The sequence below is a fragment of the Panthera pardus genome, unplaced genomic scaffold, assembly GCF_024362965.1.
Source record: "Panthera pardus isolate Hobbes unplaced genomic scaffold, ASM2436296v1 HiC_scaffold_2, whole genome shotgun sequence".
NCBI classification, from domain to species: Eukaryota; Metazoa; Chordata; class Mammalia; order Carnivora; family Felidae; genus Panthera; species Panthera pardus.
In genome coordinates, this window is record NW_026526765.1 from 116,206,995 (window position 1) to 116,230,603 (window position 23,609).

The window sequence follows — 23,609 nt, forward strand, 5'->3', positions numbered from 1 at the left end:
TGAAGTCAGATGCTTAACTGACTGAGCCACCCAGGCGCCCCAACAGATTCTCATTTTTAATGATACAGGAAACACTTCTACGAGTCTGGCTTCCCTAAATTGACTTACAACCTTTTAAGGACCACAATTTCTAAAAATAATTTCTCCCTTTATCTCTCTCTCTCAGGGAGAAGCTCGACTTTCTAAAGTCAGACAGAGCTTACTTTAAGTGTAGGCTTTTTTTTTTTTTTTTTTTAATGATTAGCCATGTGATATTGGGCAAATTACTTAGCTTCTTATTTCCTCATTGTAAAATGGTGATAATTATAGTCTGCCTCATAGAGTCATCAAGAAAAAATAAATGAGTAAATGAATGTTAAACATTTAGCACATTGTCTGGCCCATAGAAAGCTTTCAATAAATATTAGTAATTGTTAATTATAAGGGTGAAGGTGGAGAGGCGTAGAGAACCTTGAATGCATTCCAATTTCCTAGCTCTGGGTTGTAAAAGGACTTGAAATGCCAAATTTGAGGAGAATTAAATTATACGGATATTGTATTTAAAATCACTGGGGAGAGAAATGAAGGGTAGCCTCCCTTTACTCCTCTCACCATGGAAACCAGGCCTAGAAAACCCAGATGCACATTCTGATTTGGCTCCAAGAAAATAGCCCTTAATATGGAAACCCAGGAAACCTGCAGAATAAATTCATCAGACCAGCAGGCTCAGATATTCCCTTTTATCATCTGAGTACTGTGGGTTTTAAGCAGAAAATAGGCTGAATTATATGTGTCCATTATTTTAGAAGTGACAAAGGAGATTTATTCCCCCCACTGGTAATAGGAAGCCAGGACATTTCTAGTTGTTCAAATATCATCTAAAAGAAGACTCATTTTTTCCCATAGAGGATTTCTTTCTCTTGGAAAGTGAGGTGGCCCTGCATGTGGGGGTTTTCTTTTCCTCTCTCTAGTTACATGAGGAAGAGAATGAGATATTAAAAGAAGTGGCTTTGCTCTTACCCTTGATTTCAAGTTCAGATTTTTTGCTCTTAAATTACTCTGACCATATCTAGTCAGTACAGTTCGTTCTACCTCCTAATTCCACTGGTTTAACCAGTGGCATCATCTGCTCTAAGCATCTCAACTAATTAGGGTAGAAGCATAAATAGTGTTTATCCTTTTATCAGTTGCCAAGAACTATGCAGTGTCTATCTTCCCATTTTTGTTGGGTAGGGGGCTCCCTCAAAGATAGTGCAGTCTGTGGCTTAAAACATTTAAATTCTTTTTACTTATTAAAACATCTACTCCAGATACTTTAAAATGCAGTCCTACGAATTTAAAGACTAATGTCGTATCTGATCCAGAGCCTCCCCATGTCACGCAGCTGGATTCAGCCATCCTGATGTGGAGACAGCCAATCTGTCTCTCATATCCCTTCTCCCTTTTCCCAGAAAGTACCATTTATTTTAGGACATGGAAGAAGGACACTGCAGGCACAGCAATCCTAACACAAATGCTCTGTCCCTGCCCCAGGGTGATCTCTCTTTAGTTGCTCCTAGTAGCCAACCTGGCTCACGATCCGTGACACAGCTTCTCAACTCTGGCTACACGGCAGCATTACCTGAAGAGCTTTTAAATGACCCTACCCTTGGGCATCACCTCCAAAATTCTGGTATAGTTGAGCACTACTATAACTGGTGGTGTTTCTAGTAAGCCACGCTGACCGGAACCTCCCTCCCTCCAGTCTACTGGATCCCATCCTGTGGCTAATCCATATCCCTCACCCCAACACACACTCACACACTGCTACCTATCTGTCTCCTGATGTTATGGTCCCCAGGAAGACTGAACTCCAAACTTATCAACCCTCCAGGGATAGCTCAGGCTCCATTAGTACCAGGAGCAGTCAGCAAGTGCAGTGATGAACCAGACATTGACTAAGACTGGAAAACCAGGTCACTATTCTCACAGCTGCACACAGACGTTACAGACAATTCTCTTGAGGTCTGACTCACCTGTCTGGGGAATAGTGGGAAGAAGGGAAAAGTCCCTCTTGCTGAACACTTTTGGGGAAAGGGCCATAGTTCTGTCTTTACATCTCTGGGGGTGGAGGGGAGAGACAGGGCTAATTCAGCCAGATTGGTGTCTACACACAGATGCCATCTCCAACAACAGCACTTACAATGTGCAGTAATTTGTGAGTGTTAACATAATTAAATGTGAGACCTTGTTGACAATTTCGGCACCTAACCTTAGCCTTTTAGTCTCCCTCTGGGTATATTTTGAATCTTCAGGAAAAATCCAGTTCTCCATCTTTCAAAAGGAGAACTCATGGGTTTGTCGTGGTGTTAAAACTAAAAGCAAAATAGCAAGTGGGAGGCACTGTGAACTTTACAGCCCTATGTATGTAATGTAGGGATATGCAAATAATGGGTAGAGTAATACTTATGTCACTTATTACCATCTGATTTGTTACTGCATTTAACTTCTATTTGATTCTATTTGTTGAAACTCTTCTCACTAGAAAGTAAGCTCTATGAGCTGGAGATCTTGTGTGTTTTGCTCACTGCAGAGTCACCTGTACCTGATACCCTGCTAAGCACAGAGGCAATTAGTAGACATTTATTCAATCCACTACTATTCTTTGTTAGGAAGTGGGTAGAAGCTGTCCTAAATAACTCATAAAACGGTCTTTCGAAGTGTAATCACTGGCCCTCCCAAATCAAGATCAGATTGGGTGCTTGCTAAATGGAAAATCCTGAGGCTCATCTCCGACCTGGGAAATCAGAAGCTTCCCTGGTAAAGTCAGAGGGGTACTTGGCATTTCCAGCTGCAAATGCCTATGGATTATTGGACCCGGACTAAATGTCTACCAAATTTAAAACAAAAGACTTGCTCTTTAACCCCGCCACTCGTGAAGCCCATACCCATGTAAGGCTTGGTGCCCGCCACGGTGGTGAGCCGCGTCTCCCTGGGCAGCATCGCCGCGATGTTGAAGTCTGTGATGTGCACGTGCCCTGGCGAGACAAAAGCACCACACAGAACGTTAAGTCCCATTCAACTCAGTGCCGCAACCACGCTTCTCCCTGAGAGCCTCTGGAAGCTTGGTCTGTCAGTTCTTGCACACCTGTTGCCATTGGGTACAGGCAGTAGTGGCACAATTATTCTGTCCTCAAGACCAGCAGGGTCTTCAACCAGCAACTCTCTGGCGGCCAGAACACATATGGCAAACTGAGGATCTGATGGTAGTCTGCAGCTCAATCTCTCCACCCTAGGTGTTTAAGAGCTCACACTCTGGTAGTCCCACTTACAACGTTTTGTTGGCAACGTTTTAAGTTGGTATCACCTGAGAGCATCAAGAGGGAGGCAGCCAAAAGCTATTCTAAGTATCGAATTTCCAAGCATTTTCCAAGTGTCTCCTATGGGATTTTTTTTTTTCCAGAGCTAAATATCATTACTATAAAGCTGACGCGAACATGGACACATGTATATATGTATGTATGCATGTATGTATGTATGTATGTATGTATGTATTTATTTATTTTTGACAAGAAAGAGTCCTTTTTCCTCCTCATTTTTCTGAAATATTATTAGCATTTTTGTGTGATAGTTTAGGTTGTCCTCTCCCCGCTCCCAACAAAATGTTTGGGGGTGAAGGCAGGGGCAAAAAAAGCCAAGTTTTATTCATAAAGAGGCTGTATAATGAGCCCTAGGCTGGGAGCCAAGAGACCTGATTTCTGCCCTCAACTCTGCCCTTAATACATGATAGACTTCCCAGTCCCTTCCCTATGCTGAACTCGAGTTTCTTTTTGAAAAACAAAAGAGAAGAGAAGAAAAGAAGAAAAGAAAAGAAAAGAAAAAAGAAGAGTGGACTAATCATCTCTAGAGTCTCTCCCAGCTCTGACACTCATGGCCACAGAGTGGGAGTCTAACACTTCATCGCTGCCATCAGCACACTCTGCAGAGAGTGTTAGGGTCCCTGCATTTCCAGCTGCAAGGAGGAAGAGGGCAGTAGCAGAAGCTCAGGCCGACAAGCCCGTTATGTTAGCTGTTGGCACAAAATTCGTATGCTTTTGGAGGACCTTGAAGTGTTGGCATTTCCATTTACATGCTCTGTGGTTGTGATGTGACATGGCTGTAATCGGAGGAGATGTCATCTGCTCCTGTTTCCACGACTCATGGTCCACAATCCCCACTGCCGAACTTCTCGATCTGCTCCCTCATAGCACCCAGCCTCTGCTAAAGACAAATCTCACTGCCTTTCTTGCTGGGGTTTTGTTTTGTGTAAAATGGTGTTTTGTGTCGCTTGTGTGATGACATTTTAATAAAGTAAAAATAGCATGTGTCTAGCTGAAAGTGAACATATTCTTGCCTGAATAGTACCAACAGATGATTTTTTAAAATTTTTATTATTTTTGAGAGAGAGAATGTGAGTGCGGGAGGGTCAGAGAGAGGGGGACACAGAATCCACGGGAGGCTCCAGGCTGTCAGCACAGAACCTGATATGGGGCTCGAGCTCAAGAACCAGGAGGTCATAACCTGAGCCAAAATCACATGCCACCTAGGCACCCCTACTAACAAACGATTCTGGTAGGTCTTCTATCACTGCCTAAATTGTCTCTGTTTGGTTCTTTCTTTCTTCCCACGGGTCATGTGCACGGGGCTCATTGATCCAAATCAGGTCAGCCTGGAGACATGGTAGTTACCAGCTTGTTCTGTGGAGTCACAATGCCTGGTTTCAAGTCCACGTTCTACCACTAAATAGCCGTATTACCTTAAAAAGGTGACACCTTCTCTGTAAAGCTGGAATGATAACAGGGATTTTCTCACGAGTGTACTGGGGAAATCAGATAAAATAATACTGAGGCAGACTTAGGCCAGCCAGCATTTGGGAAGAAGAAAGTGTTCAACTGTTGCCGTTTCTCATGATCAGAAACTTCAGTGCCATTTTGGCAAATGCATATGTGGAGACTCTGTTAGCAGTGGGATGGTAGGAAAGCCAGGAATCTGAGTGAAAAACAACCAGAAACTCCACAGGTGATTCAGAGGAGCAGCCAGGCATGTGATCCTCTAGTCTGAGTGGATGTCCTAAGCGAGCTCCAATCCTGAGATTATCCATCTCATGTGCAAAAAAAAAGGTAGAGGCTGTTTTGGAGCCTCGTGGTTCTGAAAGTGTGGTCCTCAGACCAGCATCAACAGCAACACCTGGAAACGTGTTAGAAATGCAAATTCTGGAGCACGACCCGCCCCACCCTGCGCCCACAGCCTACTGAATTAGAAACTGGGGATGGAGCCCAGAGTCTGAACAAGCCTCCCAGGTGATTCTGATACTCAATAAGTTGTGAGAGCACTCTTTTAGAACAGGACCTGGCTTCATAGAAGATCCTGACCCGGTAAGTACGTGTTATATATTTCTTTTGAATTTGGTTGAAGGAATGTTGAATTTTATTTTTCAGTAGTATTTACATTTATTTGATTAATGGTCATTGTTCAAACAGGGCAGCCTAGTGAAATAGTCCCTATTTAATGAAAAAGTTGTTTGTGGTTAATTTCACAGGGCTCAGTGGCGCCTGGGTGGCTCAGTTGGTTGAGCGCCCGACTTCGGCTCAGGTCATGACCTCACAGTCTTTGAGTTCCAGCCCCACGTCGGGCTCTGTGGTGACAGCTCTGAGCCTGGAGCCTGCTTCAGATTCTGTGTCTCCCTCTCTCTGTGTCCCTCAGAACTCATGTTCTGTCTCTGTCTCAAAAATAAATAAAAACATTAAAAAAATTAATTTCACAGGGCTCAGAAGTAGCAGAGCTGGGATTAGAATCAAGAAGTTTGTCCAGGCCCCCTTTATTGGGTTACAAATCTCCCCAAAACGTCTTGTGCTTTATCACAAGACCAAAGAGCTGGATACACTGAAACAACCACTTCCCGGTTGGCTCAGAGTTTGTTTCCCTGCCAGGGTGCACAAAGAAGGGTGGGGAGAAATTGAGGGCCAGGATCTCCTGGAACGTGGAGCCTGGTGGTCTTAGCCAAACAACGCAAGCAGAACTCCACAGAGCCCATGGACACTGGCCCGAAGCCACATGGTCAGGCCCAGGATGCTGCCATACCTGGTGGTCTCTCTGCCGGGTTCCGACTGTGCTGTGAAAATGCATCTAAGTGCTGACTCACAGGGGAAGACTCAGGTGCCCACTGGTTGAGGGACATGGGAATTGCCTTGGGAATGAGGGACCATAAGCCCAGGACCTTACTCAGAGTTTCTCAACCTCTTGGACCTGGTAATTCTTTGCTGTGAGGACTGTCCTATGCATTGCAGGAAGTTCACTATGGATGCCAACAGCACTTCCCACTCCTGGCTGGAATCCTGACAATCAAAACGTCTCCAGACACTGCCACGTGTCCTCTATGGAGACAGGAAGTAGAGCTAAACCATCCCCAGTTACAACCGCTACTTTAGGGTGAAGTTTTTCAGGTACAGGACTCAGAAGGTCCTGATTGGGTGCCCCTAGAAAAGCAGTTTTGCCTGCTCTTTTCACCTCTGTACCTTGAGACAGAGGATCGCATTACAAATCTAAAATGATAGTAATGAGTCATTTGCTCCAGCTGTCATTTTTGTCTTGACTTACACGTTTTTCTCACTGTGCCTGTGTTCCGCCCAGGGATCTGTCTCAACACAGGTCTCCAGGACACCATAACTGGTCAGCTGGTGTTCCCCAACTTTCAAACATGTCTGCCACCCGAAGATACTGAAAGTATGTGTGTCACATCATCCTGGGGTTCTTGTTAAAAATGCATATCCTTAGGCACTACCAGAGACTTAACGAATTTGATTATTTGAGACCTACTGAATTTGAATATAGGGCGCTATGATTCTCTCTCCCCATATATATAGATTGATATAGATATTTATAAAAATACATAATGTATATTATATAATGAGCATATAATGTATATTAGAATATGTATATTATATATAATATAATATATATGTATATATATACATATATGTATATACATATATACATATATATGTTATATATATACACATATATATGTTATAATACATTGTATTATATGTTTATGAATATATAAATATACTATGTAAATTTATACATTACATATAATGCATTAAATACAAATATAACAAACATCTTTTTCTTAAAAAGATGCTACCCACTTGGTATTTAGGCCCATTTTGGGACTCCGCAAGGACGAAGCTGTTCAAGCAGTAGGCTGAGTTCTTTATACCCCCCGAGTGAGTTTTGGCTTTTCTCTGTTCCCTGGGACTAGGGAGGATATTAAGGAAACTAAATTATAGATGATGCCATAATTGTCGTTTTCTCAGCTATGCCAGGCAGACATTATCGCTCCTCTGGATGTAGCATTTATTTCCTGAATAATTTAAGACAAACACAAAAATTTAGACACCATGGAATTGATAGAACTGGATGGGGTACTTCAGTTGGTAGGATATGAAAATATGTATCAGGACAATTGATGATGAGCCATCCAAGATCTAATGCCAAGCTTGTGCTCTGAGACAGCGAATGAGACATGTGTGTGTGGGGGGGGTGGGGGGGGGGACAGTAACAGGTATGTTCTAAATTAAAAACATTTTTTTCACGCAAATTCTGAATGTTCACTGACGTGGTGGAAAGATTATCCATTTTACAAAAGGATTTAGTTCCTTTAAATCGGTCTTTTCTGATGAATATGAACCAGTATGGATCAGGAAGAATAGAACGGAGTTTCTGCCTGTCACTGACGGGTGCTGAATTAAAACGTAAGCAGTGTGATGTGACACATAGCTCGCTTGGAGGAACAGGCGTCGAAGGAATGTCGGAGACAGACGGTCAGCAGCCACGGCTGCTAAAATCCCAGTGCAAAAGGTGCATGTGATGGCCCATCAGGGGTGCCATTCTGTAACTGTGGATGGAGAGGACAAATTGAGGGCTTCAGATATGAGACGTGGAAAATCACACCAGAAGACACTCAAAAAGGCAGGCATCGATTTGTGGGTCAGCTGATTCTCACAAGAGCAGCTCTACAAAATGAGCTGGGGGGTGGGAGTTACCAGGAATGTGTTCATTTAAGAGTGGTTAATTACGGTCCCCGGGCAATGCCTGAAAGCCTTAGGTTTTCAGAATCTGAGTAAACAGACAGCGAATAACCTTAAAAAATTATTTTCTTCAGAAAGGGATCCCCAGGGCAGTGTTTTGGAAATAGCTCTCTTGTTTGCTTCTATCCCATTCACATATCCATTCCCTTCCAAAATACTGTTTCTCTTACTAACTGTGGTTATTCTCCAGGTGAGTTCAGGATGAGAAATTAAGACAAAAAGTCCTCTTAAGTCATTGTTGAAACCCCAAAACTTATGAATGGGAGGTCAGTACACTAGGTACTAGGTGTAGATTTGGATGGTCCCTCAGGCCCACTGAGATGGCCACTCCTACTCCCCTAAGCAACAGAGCCCCAGCCTTACCAACAGTAAAATGCCCTGATAAATGGTCTTAGCCTCCACTGAAAAGTGACCACTGAAAGTGTTGCCTGAGAATTAGGGCTGAACAAAACTGTTTAAACACAAGACATAACAAGCAGACGCACAGAAGATTTGGCATATCTCTTCTGAAATCAAAAGAATTCTTTAGTAAAGACAGGTAAATGCCCAGCTTCACTGACCATCTAATACAGACACAGTCACATAAAACAAGATGCTAAGGCCTAAGTTTCCTTCTTTAGGGGAGAAAGCCACTATTACCTCATGGAATTATATTAATATTTAACATCTGAGTGATTTTCTTCTGGCAGGCACAGCAATCGAGCAGATTATAAATAGTATGCTCGTTTGTTTTTACAGCGGCTCTAAGAATTAATTACTCTTTTGGTTCCTCAAAGAACTAAGATTCAGAGAAAGTTTAGACAGTCTTTTGAAATTCTCAGAGCTAGTCAGGGGGTGAACTAGGTTTTGAACTTAGGCAATTTGGCTCTGGAATCCACACTCTTAACTATAATATTATACAATTATACTTTCACAAAGGTAGTTTCTTTTTTTAAATTTAATTTTCTTTATTTTAGAGGCGGGGGGGGGGGTGGACAGAGGAAGAGAGAGAATCCCAAGCAGGCTTCATGCTCAGCATGGAGCCCGACACAAGGCTTGATCTCATGACCATGAGATCACAACCTGAGCCAAAATCCAGAGGTGGACGCTTAACTGACTAAACCACTCAGGCGCCCCACAAGAGTAGTTTCTAAGGGCAGGTAAACTTGAAGATTAATTTATTTCTAGACCTTTCTCATAATCTACAATCACCAAGTTGACAAGAAAATGAGGAGGAGAAAGAAGTCAAAGGAGAGAGAATAGGATGGCTTGATGTTAGAAATAAGATGAAGCCATGTTTGAGGCCCAAGATGAAAACATTGTTCTCTGAATGGAAGGTAAATTTTGAAAAGGCTTATAGGTCAACAGGACCTATACATCTCCCTTCAGAACCTCAACAAATGGTAGAGCAATCTGTTGTACATAAAGGCAATCGGATAAGGGAGCAAGTGGGGACAGAACCCCAAATTGTGTTCTGCTTGACCAGCCATGCGCCTTCATAAGGCTGTGGTGGGCAGAGAACCTTTTTCTAAATTGTGCAACAGTGGCCTCATTGGGCGAGGGAAGGCCCCTCTCAAAATTGTGAAGCTCCACAGAGTTTATCTGCACCAGGGTGAGAGAGGCTCCTGGCTTCTTACTTGAGGCAGGGACAGCTGGTATTCTCAGGAAAGTCACCTTCATGCTAAGTCTCACTACTGCTCACATTTCTGAGATTCTGAGCATCTGCTCCCAAATGTCAGAAGTAGTAAAGGGAAGGAAGAAATTAGGCCCTGGAAGGAAGTGGAAAGAATCTTTTTAGACAGTCCATAAATAAATAATGACCCTGAGCTTTGAAATTAGAGGTCATACACAAAAGTGTTTCTTAGCCCTCGAGCACAGGTAGGGGCTGGCCACTCAGGTGTAAAATGCACCCAGGTAAATAAGTAATGAGCAATGGATGGTACTTGGGAGTTTCGGTCCCACCGTAAATCCCTTTTGTAAAAGTCAAATGAATAAGGAGCTGTGCACGTTTAGGACTCCCACATCCAACAGCTTCCTAAACACACAAGAAAGAGCTTACTGCCACTGGACCATTTATATCATGCAGGCTGTGGGTCCTACAGGTCTGCCTTCATGAACCAATATATCCAAACATACATTAAAATAAACATTGGGAAGAGATGACACACGTTAATCATTGCTGGCGAAAGCTTGCTCTCAAGATACCTTTAATCAGTGTTGCTTGGGCTTTAGGCATCCACTGGTCACCTTCACGGTCATTGCCATATCCCTGTAGCATTTTCACATCTGGGTGTGCCCCACACTGCTGTCTACTTTTTCTTTAAACTGGCTTTTTTTAACTTTTTAATTTTTAAAATTTAAAACATCTTATTTAAATCCAAGCTAATATATTTCATTCTTTTTGATTGCATAATCATATTCCATGGTGTGTATATGTGTGTATATATACATATACACACATATACACACCACATTTTCTTTATCCATTTGTAAACTGATTGGTTTTCCTTGTAACTGAAAAATCTTTGAACAGAAAACTTGAGATCTCTTCTGCTAATGTGAAACCAAGTCTCCCTCATAAGAAGAAAAGCATAAAAGTAGATGCAAGAACAAAATGGTGTCATAATAATTCGGTAGATACTCTTGCTTGCCAAGGGCTCTAACCTTGAGGCCTTTTCTGTGTTTATAAAAACAGAGAGATGATTTTCATAAAGATATTAAGGCAAATTAGCACTAAAAAAAAAACCTGTGATGGTTTTCTTGAAATCAATAGGAGAGGAAGAAAAGTGAAAAGACAGGGACATTTTTCATTATATAATGTTCTTTAAGGGTATACTGGTGTCCTGTGCCACTGCTGTAAGAATAAAGTCCCCCCAGATTGTCCCTCCCACCCATCAAATATCCGCGCATAGAACTCAGCTAACTGAACCACGAAGGGTCTTTCCCACGTGTAATGCTCCTTGGCTGAGGATGATCATTTTTGTCCCGTGTGCTTTGTGCTATGTGCAAGTCACGTTGATCGCAAACAAATCATTTACTTACCATGCTCATCGAGCAAAATATTGTCAGGCTTCATATCCCTAGGAGAGTAAAAGGAAAAGAGAAAGTTGCTCATAATTAGACAAACAAATGAACAGAACTAAAGGGCAAAACTAGAAATGCACAAGAGTTCTCAGTGGGGTTGAAACAGCGAGCTAGCCCATCATCGTTCACAACCTCATCCAGTTCCCATGGTGCCTCCCTGACATGGTTACCAGTAATACCCCCAATTTCTAGATCAGAAAACTGTGGCTCAGAGGTTAAGCAACTTAACTCCAGGCCACAGAGGAGGAAAATGGGCAAACTGGGCTTTGAGCCTGAGTCTCTCTCCTTCAAAAGCTCAGACTCCGTAATGTACTTTACTTTAAGCATGTAAGTAGAGCTCCTAGGGTCATGTGAGCAATTAAATTGCCATAAGGTGGTAGTATTAATTATCGGTTTCATTTATGTCACTCTGGAGTGAAAGTCAAGACTAGAAAACAAGGAAAAAAATGATCTATCATATGGTTATATTTTAAACTTGCAGAGATCAGGATCTTTTTAAGGATGATGCTATGATGCCTCTAGTTACTTAATATTATTGCTGGGGTGGTCAATGGAGTTGGCCTAGTCTTCCACACATTAACGAGATCCTTAAATCCACTGGAGGAAACAGAGCGCACCCTCTTCCGATGAAGGGAGTAGTGTGATGGTAAATACTTAGAGAAATGGCCCGTAGCGTTTTCAAAGTCCTCAGACGCGAGTATTACTGTAAGCAGCACTCCTCCATAAGAGGACAGCACTGGTGTTGGTAGGGGCCCTGGCTGTTACCCTCTCAGGTTTTTACTGCCCTTCTCTAATGTTCCATTAAAGCCCTTCAACCTAAATTCACAAGAGCCATTAAAGATGAAATTCTGAAATAGGTTTTGGGGGCACGTTTTCAGCCTAGTCAAGTGGCTTTTATGTCACCAGAATAAGGTGACCTTGGCCTTTGACAGACAGACACTCTCAGAGTCCTCTTTTCTTGAAAATATTCATAAATAACAAGACCCTTGCCTACAAGCAGGACAAAGTATATGCCACACCACCATGCAGGTGCATGGGTAGTCTCATGAACTCTGAGTATCTTCTTATTTTGTTTGTTAGGTCCTTAAAATTGATTCTGGATTCGTAAGTGATCATCTGTATCCGTGGCACATTTTCTTTGGTGCAGGGTACAGTTGGCTAGAAAGAGTGTCAGGGGGTTTTAAACAGTTTCTTTCTTTCTTTCTTTTTCTTTCTTTTTTTTTTTTAGATTGTGTCTCAGAGGCCTAGGAACAAATTCTTTTTTTTTTTAATTTAAAAATTTTCTTAATGTTTGTTTACTTTTGAGACATAGGGAGTGAGAGACAGAGCATAAGCAGGGAGGGGCAGAGAGAGAGGAAGACACAGATTCCGAAGCAGGCTCCAGGCTCTGAGCTGTCAGCACAGAATCTGATGCCGGGCCCAAACTCACGAGCTGTGAGACTATGACCTGAGCTGAAGTCGGATGCTTAACCGACTGAGCCCCCCAGGCACCTCTCAAACAGCATGTTTCTTTGGGTAAACTGTCAGTATTGCAAACTCAACCACAAACACGTGGATGGATTCCATTGTTTCAAGAACTGTCAAGAAACGTCCAAACTCACTTATATGAGACAAAGTCCCTTTTAGAATCTGGCTCCTGTGCTCCAGCCATATAGAAGCACATGGGGTCCCCCACATGCTCCCTGCACCGCCCCCCTCACGCCCCGGCCGCTTTCTGCTGTTTGTTTACCTGAATCAGAGCTCTTTTACCACTGTACTCAGAAAAAGCAGATTCATCCCTCACCCCACAACTCCAATGTCACTTCTTGCAGGAAGCCTTCCCAGAATTTCCAATGCTGAGTCAATGGCCCCTCCTACATGCTTTGCATGGAATACTTCTTCCATCATACATTTGTCATGCTTACATTTATTTTTTCTCCAACTGGATCATAAACTCCTTGATGCCAGGGATGGTTTCTAGATTAATGTCAAATTCCATTCCATAGGCTCACAGGGCTTAATAGGCAGTAAATAAAAGTCTAAATGATACCAGGAGAATTTCTGGTGCGTTCACGAAGGTTAATCCTAACAGTACATACTCAGAGCATTAATAGTGTACCATCACACACTCTTGGCAATCCAAAGCTCAAGGTAAATCAGGTAGCAGGCTCTTGCTCCTTCTTTCAGACTTGCATCCGTGAGCATCACTTATGTTTTGACAGGCAAAAAGGGGACAATGAGAAGCCCTGACAAAAGGCGAGACATTTGGGTGGTGGCAAGATAAGCAAAATGATTTCTTTGCCTGAATTTATGAGGGCTTGGTGAGAAAAAAAAATGATGTGGGTTGGACACTTCGGGCATCATTTTTCATATTTATCAAAGACACGTATCATTATATCCACCACCTTTCCCATGAACTACCTTGGAGCTTAAAGAATAATACTGAGATCAGAGATACTGATCTGTATCTGATAGATATACCGTATACTGATATTGATACTGAGTATCAGAGATACTTTGATAGCCACTGTGCTGGAACATACAGAATATAAAGATAAATGAGATATGGTTCTCTCTGGGATGGAGGGGATAAGAAAGGCTCATAAGGAACCAGGTCAGAAGGACTACAGTGATAAAGGAGCATATTTACTACTAAATTCAGAGGACTATGAGGAAAATATAGGGCAAATTTTAAAAAGGGGGGATTTTGACATAAAAATAAAGTGTATAAATGAAGATTCTGAGTACATAGTTTCCCCAAAATGTGATGAGGTAACTTCATAAAGTAAGCTCTACACCCAACGTGGGGCTTGAACTCATAACTCTGAGATCAAAGTTGCATGCTCTACTGACTGAGCCAGCCAGGCGCCTGATGAGGTCACTTCTAAGTCACTACAGGGTAAACCACAGTATGGTAACATTGTTTATTCACGTAGCAGAAGAGAATGAAAATAACCCCTATGTACTCTATTAAAATTCCAGATAAGAACAAGTTGATGTTTTTTAGTTTTGCAACTTAAGCACTACTTCCTTATCTCTTTAGCCTGCTCAAGTTATGCTAAACATGAAAGAAATTACTCTATTTCTTTCATTTTAGGCGACCTATACTAAGGTTAAACTCAGTGGTTATGCTCAGAATCACCCGGGGGGCTGTAAACACCATGGGGCTCAGACCTGTGGTGCTCGGACTCCTGCAGGCAGGCCGAGGCCTCTGTCCAAAAACAAACAGAAACTTGTAGTACCTTCTGATGTACAGTCACGTTCAGAAATACCATCCTGGCACTGTCCACCTCCAAAGATGTCAAGCTGATTTTAAACTATGAACCTCTTAAAAGCTTATTTATGAATGAAAAGTCTTTTGAAAAATACAACATTTACTACTTTTGACAAAATTCTTTGGTTAAAATATACATGGAGGACTCATACAACCTCCCTCTCGTTAGCAGGTCACTAATGAGTTCCTTCTCTCTTGTTCTTCATCATTCTTGATGATCACAGTGTCTATGTTGATGTGCCATCAAATCCCTTAGCACTCACTTCCCTGAATTACCTCCAATCATCTTTCCATCTATCCGCTCCCATTATTTCCTTAGTCCTATTTCCTGATTGTTCCTTTGCCATTACAACAGCCCGCCTTTGACCAACCTGACCTTCTCTCCAATCCAGTTCCCAAGCTGACACATGAAGCACACTGACACCATCAATTACTGACTTTGTCACCTTGCATTTCTACATCAAAACTCTCGCTCCTATCCTCACTTCCCTTCCACAGCCATTGTTAACATTCCTTGTACAAATCTTTAATTCTCTTATTCTCTTTGATTGTGCTCACATATTAAAACCCCAGTATTGGGCCTTGTTGAGATGAGCACTGGGTGTTGTATATAAGCAGTGAATCATGGGAATCTACCCCCCAAACCAAGAGCACACTGTATACACCGTATGTTAGTTAACTTGACAATAAATTATATTAAATAAATAAATAAATGAATGAATAAATATTCCTTCATGTTATAAAACAAACAAACAACAAAACAAAAACCAGTATTGGTTAAACCCAATGCCCTGATGCTTCTCACCTACAGCCAAGCTCCGGAACTTTGCTAGAAACAGACATAAGTACTATTGACTTCTCATTTAAATTCATGGCTACAGGGGCTCCTGGGTGGCTCAGTCAGTTACATGTCTGACTCTTGATTTTGGCTCAGGCCTTGATTTCACAGTTCGTGGGTTTGAGCCCCACATTGGGCTCTGCACTCATGGTGGGGAGCCTGCTTGGGATTCTCTTTCCCTCTCCCTCTCTCTCCCCCTCTCTCCCCCTCCCCCACTTATGCTGTCTCTGTCACAAAATAAATAAATTAAACTTTAAAAAACTTTAAATTGTTGGCTACTATCGCAAGCCAGAACCAGTGTACCAAGCCATAGCATGATGCCTTCCCTAAGAGGACTACTTTGTGTTTCTTCATTGCCCCTCAGGTCTGTTCCACTTCCTCCCCCCTCCCCACTTTCAGTTGATTACTGAATCTCCTTACTTCACAAAGACAAGAGAACTATCTACCACTAAGTCTACCAACCTCTCTATTTCTGTATCCATACTCCTGGCTTTCCCTCCAGTTATACTGGATGAAAAGTCCCCGCAGCTACCCCAGACAACTCTTCTCCTGAGGGCTCTGGATTTTATCTCCTCTCACCTTCTCGTGGATTTCTCTCAGCCAGGTATTTCCTTCCTTCTCCCACACTATCTCCTATACTCCTATCTCTTTCTACTCCTCTTGTATGAAGAATGTTATGATCGAGTCTCTTGGAAATACCTTCCTTGATAGACAGCCACCTCCACTTATTGTCCCATTTTACTATTTTCCTTTGCAATAACACCTGTGGATTGGGTTGTTAATAGGTGAGAAATTAGAAACAGTGTCTCCATTCTCCTCTTCAGCCCATTCTAATCAGGCTTCCATCCCCTCTACCTCCTGAAATTGCCTATGCCAAGTACATTGATGACCTCCAGCTTGCCAAATCCAGTGGGTGCACTTTTATTTGTCATGCTTCACTTCTCAGTGGATGGATCATTCCTTCCCTTCTGACATACTTGGTTCTCGTGGCTTGCAAAAATCCCCTTTCTCCTGGTTTTCCTTTTGCCACAGAGATTCCTCCTCAGTCTTGTTTGCTGGTATCTTCTTGGTTCCACCTCTAAATGCTGAGATTGCCCAAAGCTCAGTCATACATAAAACTACTTTGCACTTAAGTGATTTCATTTAGTCCTGTGATTTTAAATATTATATACGTTTTTATATATAAATGTATTTATATATTTATATTAATAAGATATAATAAATATATATTATATATATAAATAAAATATATATACTATACATATCTGACATCCATCACTGACCCTGGAATTCTGGATTAATAATGTACCAAACTTGCTGCTTGATGTTTCCATCTGTATGTCTAACAGCCATGATAAATATAACATGTTTTAAAGAGAACCTCTGATATTTGCGCACGTCCCACATAACCACCCAAACCCTCTTATTCCAGAATTCCTTACCCTAGTACCTAGTCCATAATTCTCCCATTGTAAAACTGAATATCTTGATATCACTCTTAATTCTTTTCTTTTTTTTAACTCATAACACCAGTCCTTCAACAACTCTTGATAACTGTACCTTTGAAATGGAATGATTGAAAACAGTATGGTGGTTCCTTAAAAAATTAAACCTGGAAACTAACATATGATCCCACAATTCTCTTTCTATGGGTATATACCCCAAAGAATTGAAAAGCAGACTTGAACAGATAATTGTATATCTGTGTTTATAGCAGCACTATTCACAGTGCTCAAGATGTAGAAACAAACCAAATATCCATCTATGGGGGAATGGATTAACAACATGTGGTGTATACATACAATGGAGTTCAGCTTTAAAAAGGAATGAAATTCTGATCATGCTACAACACAGATGAACCTTGAAGACATTATATGCTAAGTGAAATATGCCAGACACATAAGAAGAAACATGGTATGATTCCACTTACGTGAGGTACTTAGAATAATCCAATTGACAGAGACGGAAAAGACAACGGTGGTTCCCAAGGGCTGGGGTGAAGAGAACATAAATGTTAACTTATGTTGAATGCATATGGAGTTTCAGTTTGGGATGATGAGGAAGTTCTAGAGATGGATGGTGATGGCCGTACAACAGTGTGAATGTACTCTGTCACTTGAAAATAGTTAAAATGATAGCTTTTACTTGATGTATTTTTTGTGGACAATAAACTTAAATAAATAAATATTATCATCCCCATTTCCACTGCCACCATCATCATCTGTCAGTTGAAGCACTGCAGCAGTACCTTCTTCTTGCTTCTCCTATTGTCTCCTGACGATCCACTGACCACATACCACCCGGAGTGGTGTTTTTCATTACACACATGTTCCCTGCACGACATTCTCTGGCTCCCAACCTCCATGGAATAAAATCCAAACCATTTACCTCTGGCATATATGCCCTTTACGTGTTCTAGCCCCGCACAGCCCTGAGCTACACGTAATAGCATCCTCTCCCTGCCACACACCATGCTCCAGCTGCACTGGTCTGGCCTGGTCTCCTTTGCACAGATGGCCCCCTCTGCCTGCAGTCCTGTTCTCCTAGACCTTCACTTGGCTTGGCGCTTCCTGTCATTTCAGATCTCTGGCAAAACATCATCTCCTCCAAGGTTCTTTCCTGACCACTCAATCTACAGTAGCCTTCCCTCCGTCCTTATCTCTTCACCTCCATCTTATGTTCAGCACAGTACTGTTTTCTTATTTATTTATGGTTTTTCTACCTCCATTGGAATGCAAGTTCTCTGGGAAAGGATATCTTTTCTGTATTGTTCAGTGCTATAGCTCCCAGGCACATAAAAGTGCTCAAAAGAAAGCAAGGGCTTAAGTAAATATTGGTCATAACAAGTCCCTTGCCTTCTCAAACTTCTGGAATAATAAACCATACATCTCTTTTCCCCTTAAGAAGAGAGAGAGGATGGGTGGCTGGGTGGCTCAGTTGGTTAAGCATCCCCTTCTTGATTTTGGCTCAGGTCATGATACCACGGTTTGTGGGATCTAGCTCCGAATAGGGATTCTCTCTCTCCTCTCTCTCTGTCTCTCCCCTGCTTGTGTTCTCTCTCTCTCAAAATAAGTAAGTATTTTTTAAAGAATAAGAGAAAAAAGCCCCCTTTCTCTATGCATCATAAATACAATGATCATTTTTGTATATTACAGTAAAGAGAAGAAAGAAGTGATTTCTGCAGAGTCCATGATTTCAGAGAGGAGCTACAGAATTTTGGGGTGATAAAATTCAGGTCTAGGGATACACACATTCTGTAGAAATTCTTCTTTGTGTCTTGATTTGATGAAATAGAAAAGGCTGAATCAGCTGATGCCTACTGTGGGAACTATAAATAGTAATGTAGAAATACAATGCTCCCTGTGGCAGGGTCCAAGGCGGAACTGATAGATCTTCTGTTCTCACTTGAATGACTTTACAAGACATTAGTAGAGCTTAATAGGCTAATTACATCCCTTCACTGCACCTACCCTGGAATCAAGTTGTTCACCCTGCAATCCTATATGGGGTATTGTGAGAACAGGGAGCAAGAAAATCAGTGTATCCGAACCACAATCAACCCCTTCAGTGACCATGGCTTTCTGACAGGTCTACACTTCGGGTTTCATTCTTTGTTACATAATGAGCTCTTAGATTGGGTCCTCTCTAAGTTCTTGAGTGGGAAAAAATATTATACATACGATTCTATAATATATTATTTAAGACATCACACAAAGCCTATTGATCACATAAACAGACCTATGTTAAGAAACAAGTGAGATGGGGATAGAAGGATGTAAGGGATGATTGTAAGCAGAAACATGTAGTTTAGAAGAGGTGGCAGAAGCGAAGAGTGCTGGAATGAGATTGTGGGCCAGGTACATCCTCCATTTCTTTCTTACTAACTGGTGGATTCTATTTTATTTTAATTTAAATTTCATGTTTTTTAGGGGCACCAGGGTGGCTTAGTCAGTTGAGTGTCAGATTTTGGCTCAGGTCATGATCTCGCAGTTTGTGAGTTCGAGCCCTGTGTTGGGCTCTGTGCTGACAGCTCAGAGCCTGGAGCCTGCTTCAGATTCTGTGTCTCCCTCTCTCTCTGCCCCTCCTCCCTCATGCTCTGTCTCTCCCTCTCCCTCTCTCAAAAATAAACATTAAAAAATTTTAAATTTCATTTTTAAATTGAGATATAATTGACATACAACATTATATTAGTTTTAGGTATATAACATAATGATTCTATAGTTAGATATATTGTGAAATGATCACCACAATAAGTCTAGTTAGTATCCATCACCGCACATAGTTACAGTGGTTTGTTTGTTTTCTTACTATGATGAGCATTTTTAAGATTTATTCTTTAGCAACTTTCTGCCTGCTTTTTTTTTGTTTTTGTTCAACTCCAGCATTTCCCACAGTTTGTTCGAGGGAATATGAGTTACAAATATATTCTGTAATAATAAATATATGTATATGTACATATACATTGTTTGCATATTCATTTTGGGTGTGCTGGTTTTTCATAGATAGCACCGCTGTTCATTTATTCATTTCATTAACATATAATGCAATTATATATTAATCAGGAGCTGAGGGCAGTGATTTTACCATCCATAAAAATGTGATACAGGATCCCTTTTTGAATTTGTGTTTGTTTTCTCAAAGTGCCGTTCAGGATAATAGTACACTCACCATATCTTTCTTCTCTCAGGTGTCTTCTCCCATGACTGCTGAACTTCTCCGTTGTCCGTAATAATTTAGCTTATATGTCCACTTAGCACAACACAAGCTAGAGCACTAGACCCCCATCCCAGCATCTGACTCTTCTCCAATCCCCACAACCTAACTGACTTGTCAAGGCATTCACCCAAGGAAGATAGGTTTCTCTGGTAATGGGGAAGGGCAGTAGGGACCAGATGTTAATGGACCCTTTGGTGAAAAATGATGACAGTTCTTCACTAGAGACCAGTTGAGGGAGTTACAAATAAGCACTTAAGCCAGCCTCTCGGAAAGAACTTCTTAATAGTTAGACACTTCCAAAGTTGGCGTGAACTATCACGAAATCTTAAAATGTAATGTGGATATTGTCACGGAGGCTGGGTAAGTGTTTGGCAGCAATATAGCAAGGGTGTAGTGCAACAGAGGAACTAACCTTCCCACCTGACCTTTCAAAAACCTTTGAGCCCTGACCTTCTGTGAGCCACCCAAGCTTCTCACAGAGGTGCCCTAAAAGCCAGCTCCCTGACTTACCTACAGTCATACAGCTCATAAATGGCAGAGATTGCATTTAAATTTCATGGTTTTTCCACTATTGCTCACTCGGTTATTTTAACTAGGAGGGCAAATAGGTTCCGAGCATGAGGCCAACTCTTTAATTACAAGTGTCTGTGCTGTTGAAAAGGAGGGCCTTTGAGGAGGGTGTCTGAGAAGAGTTGAAAATAAAATTTGTCAAACTGCTCTACTTCCCATGAGTAATAGAATGGTTCTAGCTGCCATTTATTGTCCATGCTGCGGCAGCAACTTGATATACAACATATCTTTTAAAAAATTTTTTTTAATGTTTATTTATTTTTGAGAGAGAGAGAAAGAGAGAGCAAGTGGGAAGGGGCAAAGAGAGAGGGAGACACAGAATCCAAAGCAGGTTCCAGGCTCTGAGCTGTCAGCATACAGCCAGACACGGGGCTCAAGCTCATGAACCGCGAGATCACGACCTGAACCGAGATCAGAGGCTTAACCAATTGAGCCAGTCAGGTGTCCCTAGACAGAATATCTTTTATTGCTGACAACAGCCCCCTAACTTAGATATTACACCCATTTTTGCAGATGAAGAAGGGGCAGCTCAGAGAGTTTAAATTACTTGCCCAAGATTATATGCTAGAGCTGGGGTATGACCAGAGACTGTGAGGTGCAATCTTGGTTTATGTCTCAAATGTTTATATTTTACTCCTCCTAGGGAGAGAGAAGAATGTCCTCCTATACCTGGGGGTCTGTCATGTGGCTCAAATTAGCCTGCAGCAAGTTTAATTTTTTTTCATAGTTTCTATTGTATATTTGAAAATCATTTATCTTTTCCACCCTACTCTACAAGTTACCCATACCTCTTTTAATGTAAAAGTAAAGTTCTTCATGTCTTACTGTGGAGTAAATCTGTTGTTCTAGGAAGGTGAATCACGCTTATCCTGATGGTACAGACTCAACAGTACAGATCCTCCTGTTTGACAAGTATACCATCCCACTCACTGGAGATTTTTAGCCAACTTGCAGTCCTCACAGGCAGAATGTTTAATGACAAGGATTCTTGCCTTGCTGCTTAGCATTAGTCAATGCTCATTCACTGCTATTATTCAATTTGATTCACACAGATAGAAACCTAGGTCATATTTATCCATTCTACAACCAGGTAAGCTAGGACACAGTGTTAAGGACCTGAACCAAATCCCCCAACTATAGTGGCCGGCCTGAACTTGGGTCTCCTGGGTCTTTGCCTTAATCCAAAGAGATTTTAGGGAAAGAAATGTACTAGTAAGAGGAAGGGAAAAAGTGTACCAAAGTAAGAGAGACCAAAAAGTGTTCATCTATTGATCGTAACTGTCATGAAGGGTTTTTTCTTTTTTAATGCTTTTATTGATTTCTGAGAGACACAGATCATGAGCAGGGGAGGGACAGAGAGGGAGACACAGAATCTGAAGCAGGCTCCAGGCTCTGAGCTATCAGCACAGAGCCTAGCGTGGGGCTCAAACCCACAAACTGTGAGATCATGACCTGAGCCAAAGTAGGATGCTTAACTGACTGAGCCACCCAGGCCCCCCGTTTGTGTTTAAGTTAAATAAAGTAAAGGAATATTCATTTTGAGGCAAAAAGCAATTTGCTCCATTTCAGCTCCAGAGCTGAAAATATCCTCTCTGGCCACAGTCATACATGACCGGGCTAGAATTCAGGCCCAGGCCATTTGGTGCCAACATCTCTGCTCTTTTCTACCCTGTCACGCTGCCTAGCTATAGGAGATAATGAAATTAGTCCCATCTTCTCCCTTGATAATCGAACCCCAATTTGGCAGTAACACACCCAGTCCCAGGTAGAGGGATGATTGGCATAAATAAATCATGAGAATCTAGTTCCCCTGTCACAGCTTCCCTTAATTTGGGGAGGAGCCAGTATGGTCAATGAGACCTAATACAGATACTACCATAAGGGCCTTCAGAAAAACTTTAGCTTCTTCAGTAAAAGATTATAAACAGACTTCTGAGACTCAGATGCCTGAATCTGTAAATCGAGAACAGTAACAATTCTGTAGGATTGCTGTGGAGATTTAATGAAATGAGGCACGTAAGCACCAAGAACATTAGTCTGCACATAGTGATTATTCAACCGTCAGAAAACATTGAGCAAATGATTAGGAAACGTCCAGTGTAGGAAGGACTAGATGGTCGGAAAGTGATGTTAAGCTGATGAATAGTTGTTTTCAACTATCACCAAACCAGCAGGACATACTAGATGCTAGATTTCATGTAATGCAACACATGAGAAACCAGGATAAGCCCTTCAAGTGCTTTATGCTGTATTATTCTCAAACAACCTTGTCACGTGGGCACAATTATTATCCCTGTTTCATAGATGGGACCCCCAGAAGCACAGAGAGCTAAGCTGCTATTATGAGAAGAGTCAGGACTCCAGGTTACCTGACAACAGAGGTGAATATTCGAAATACTTCACAAAGAACAAACATTGGCTAATCAGAACAGGCCACTGACCAGTAAGAATCTTGGAGGCCACGATAAAGGACCAGTATTGCAGTACCAGCAAGTGATGACTAAACAGAAGCCCTGTCTGACTTAAGGCCTTACTTAGTAAAGCTCCCATGGGCAGCAGCAGAATCACGAGGCTGTCAATCAATAGGAGGAAGAAGTTTTTGATAATCAGGTGTGTCTAAACATGAAACGAACTACTTTATGTAGCAGCGAGTATCCCATTTCTGAAATGGGACCAAATCCCATTTCTGGCTAGGAAGACAGTTTCTTGTTGGGGAGGTTGCAGAAAAGTAGCTGCCTTTGTGTGGAGGTAGGACTTGATTTCTAAGCTAACCTTCGCCTCTAATATCCTGTGGTTTGGCCTTGAGTTGTTGTACATCTGTCTGGAAAACAGTCTGGCTTCCCTTCATTAGCCACTTCTGTTTTCCCAAGCACTATAATAGGAGCTTTTCGTATTTTTCTGGCCGTATTATACATGACATGTTTCAAGCTATTTTACAAATCAGAAAAAAATCTCAGAAAAAGTATGCCAATCCATTATCTACAGAGTGAGCAACTTGGACTCCAAATCTGCAGGCTCTTTCTTCCCTAATATCTAGAATAGCTAGTGTATCCCATTCTTTACCATTTCCATCCTGATTTTC

At 41.7% G+C, this 23,609-nt stretch overlaps 1 protein-coding gene across 6 annotated transcripts in view; it reads right to left on the reverse strand.

Annotated features, from left to right (window-relative positions):
• STK32A (serine/threonine kinase 32A) overlaps positions 1 to 23,609 on the reverse strand; it is a 130,177-nt gene that overhangs the window by 32,311 nt on the left and 74,257 nt on the right. For all 6 annotated transcript variants that reach the window (XM_053907366.1, XM_053907364.1, XM_019414223.2 and 3 more), the window contains 2 exons: positions 11,109 to 11,146; positions 2,907 to 2,996 (listed from right to left, as the gene is read on the reverse strand). In XM_053907366.1, the coding sequence (XP_053763341.1) occupies positions 2,907 to 2,996; positions 11,109 to 11,146 (128 nt within the window). The remainder of the gene's footprint in view (positions 1 to 2,906; positions 2,997 to 11,108; positions 11,147 to 23,609) is intronic.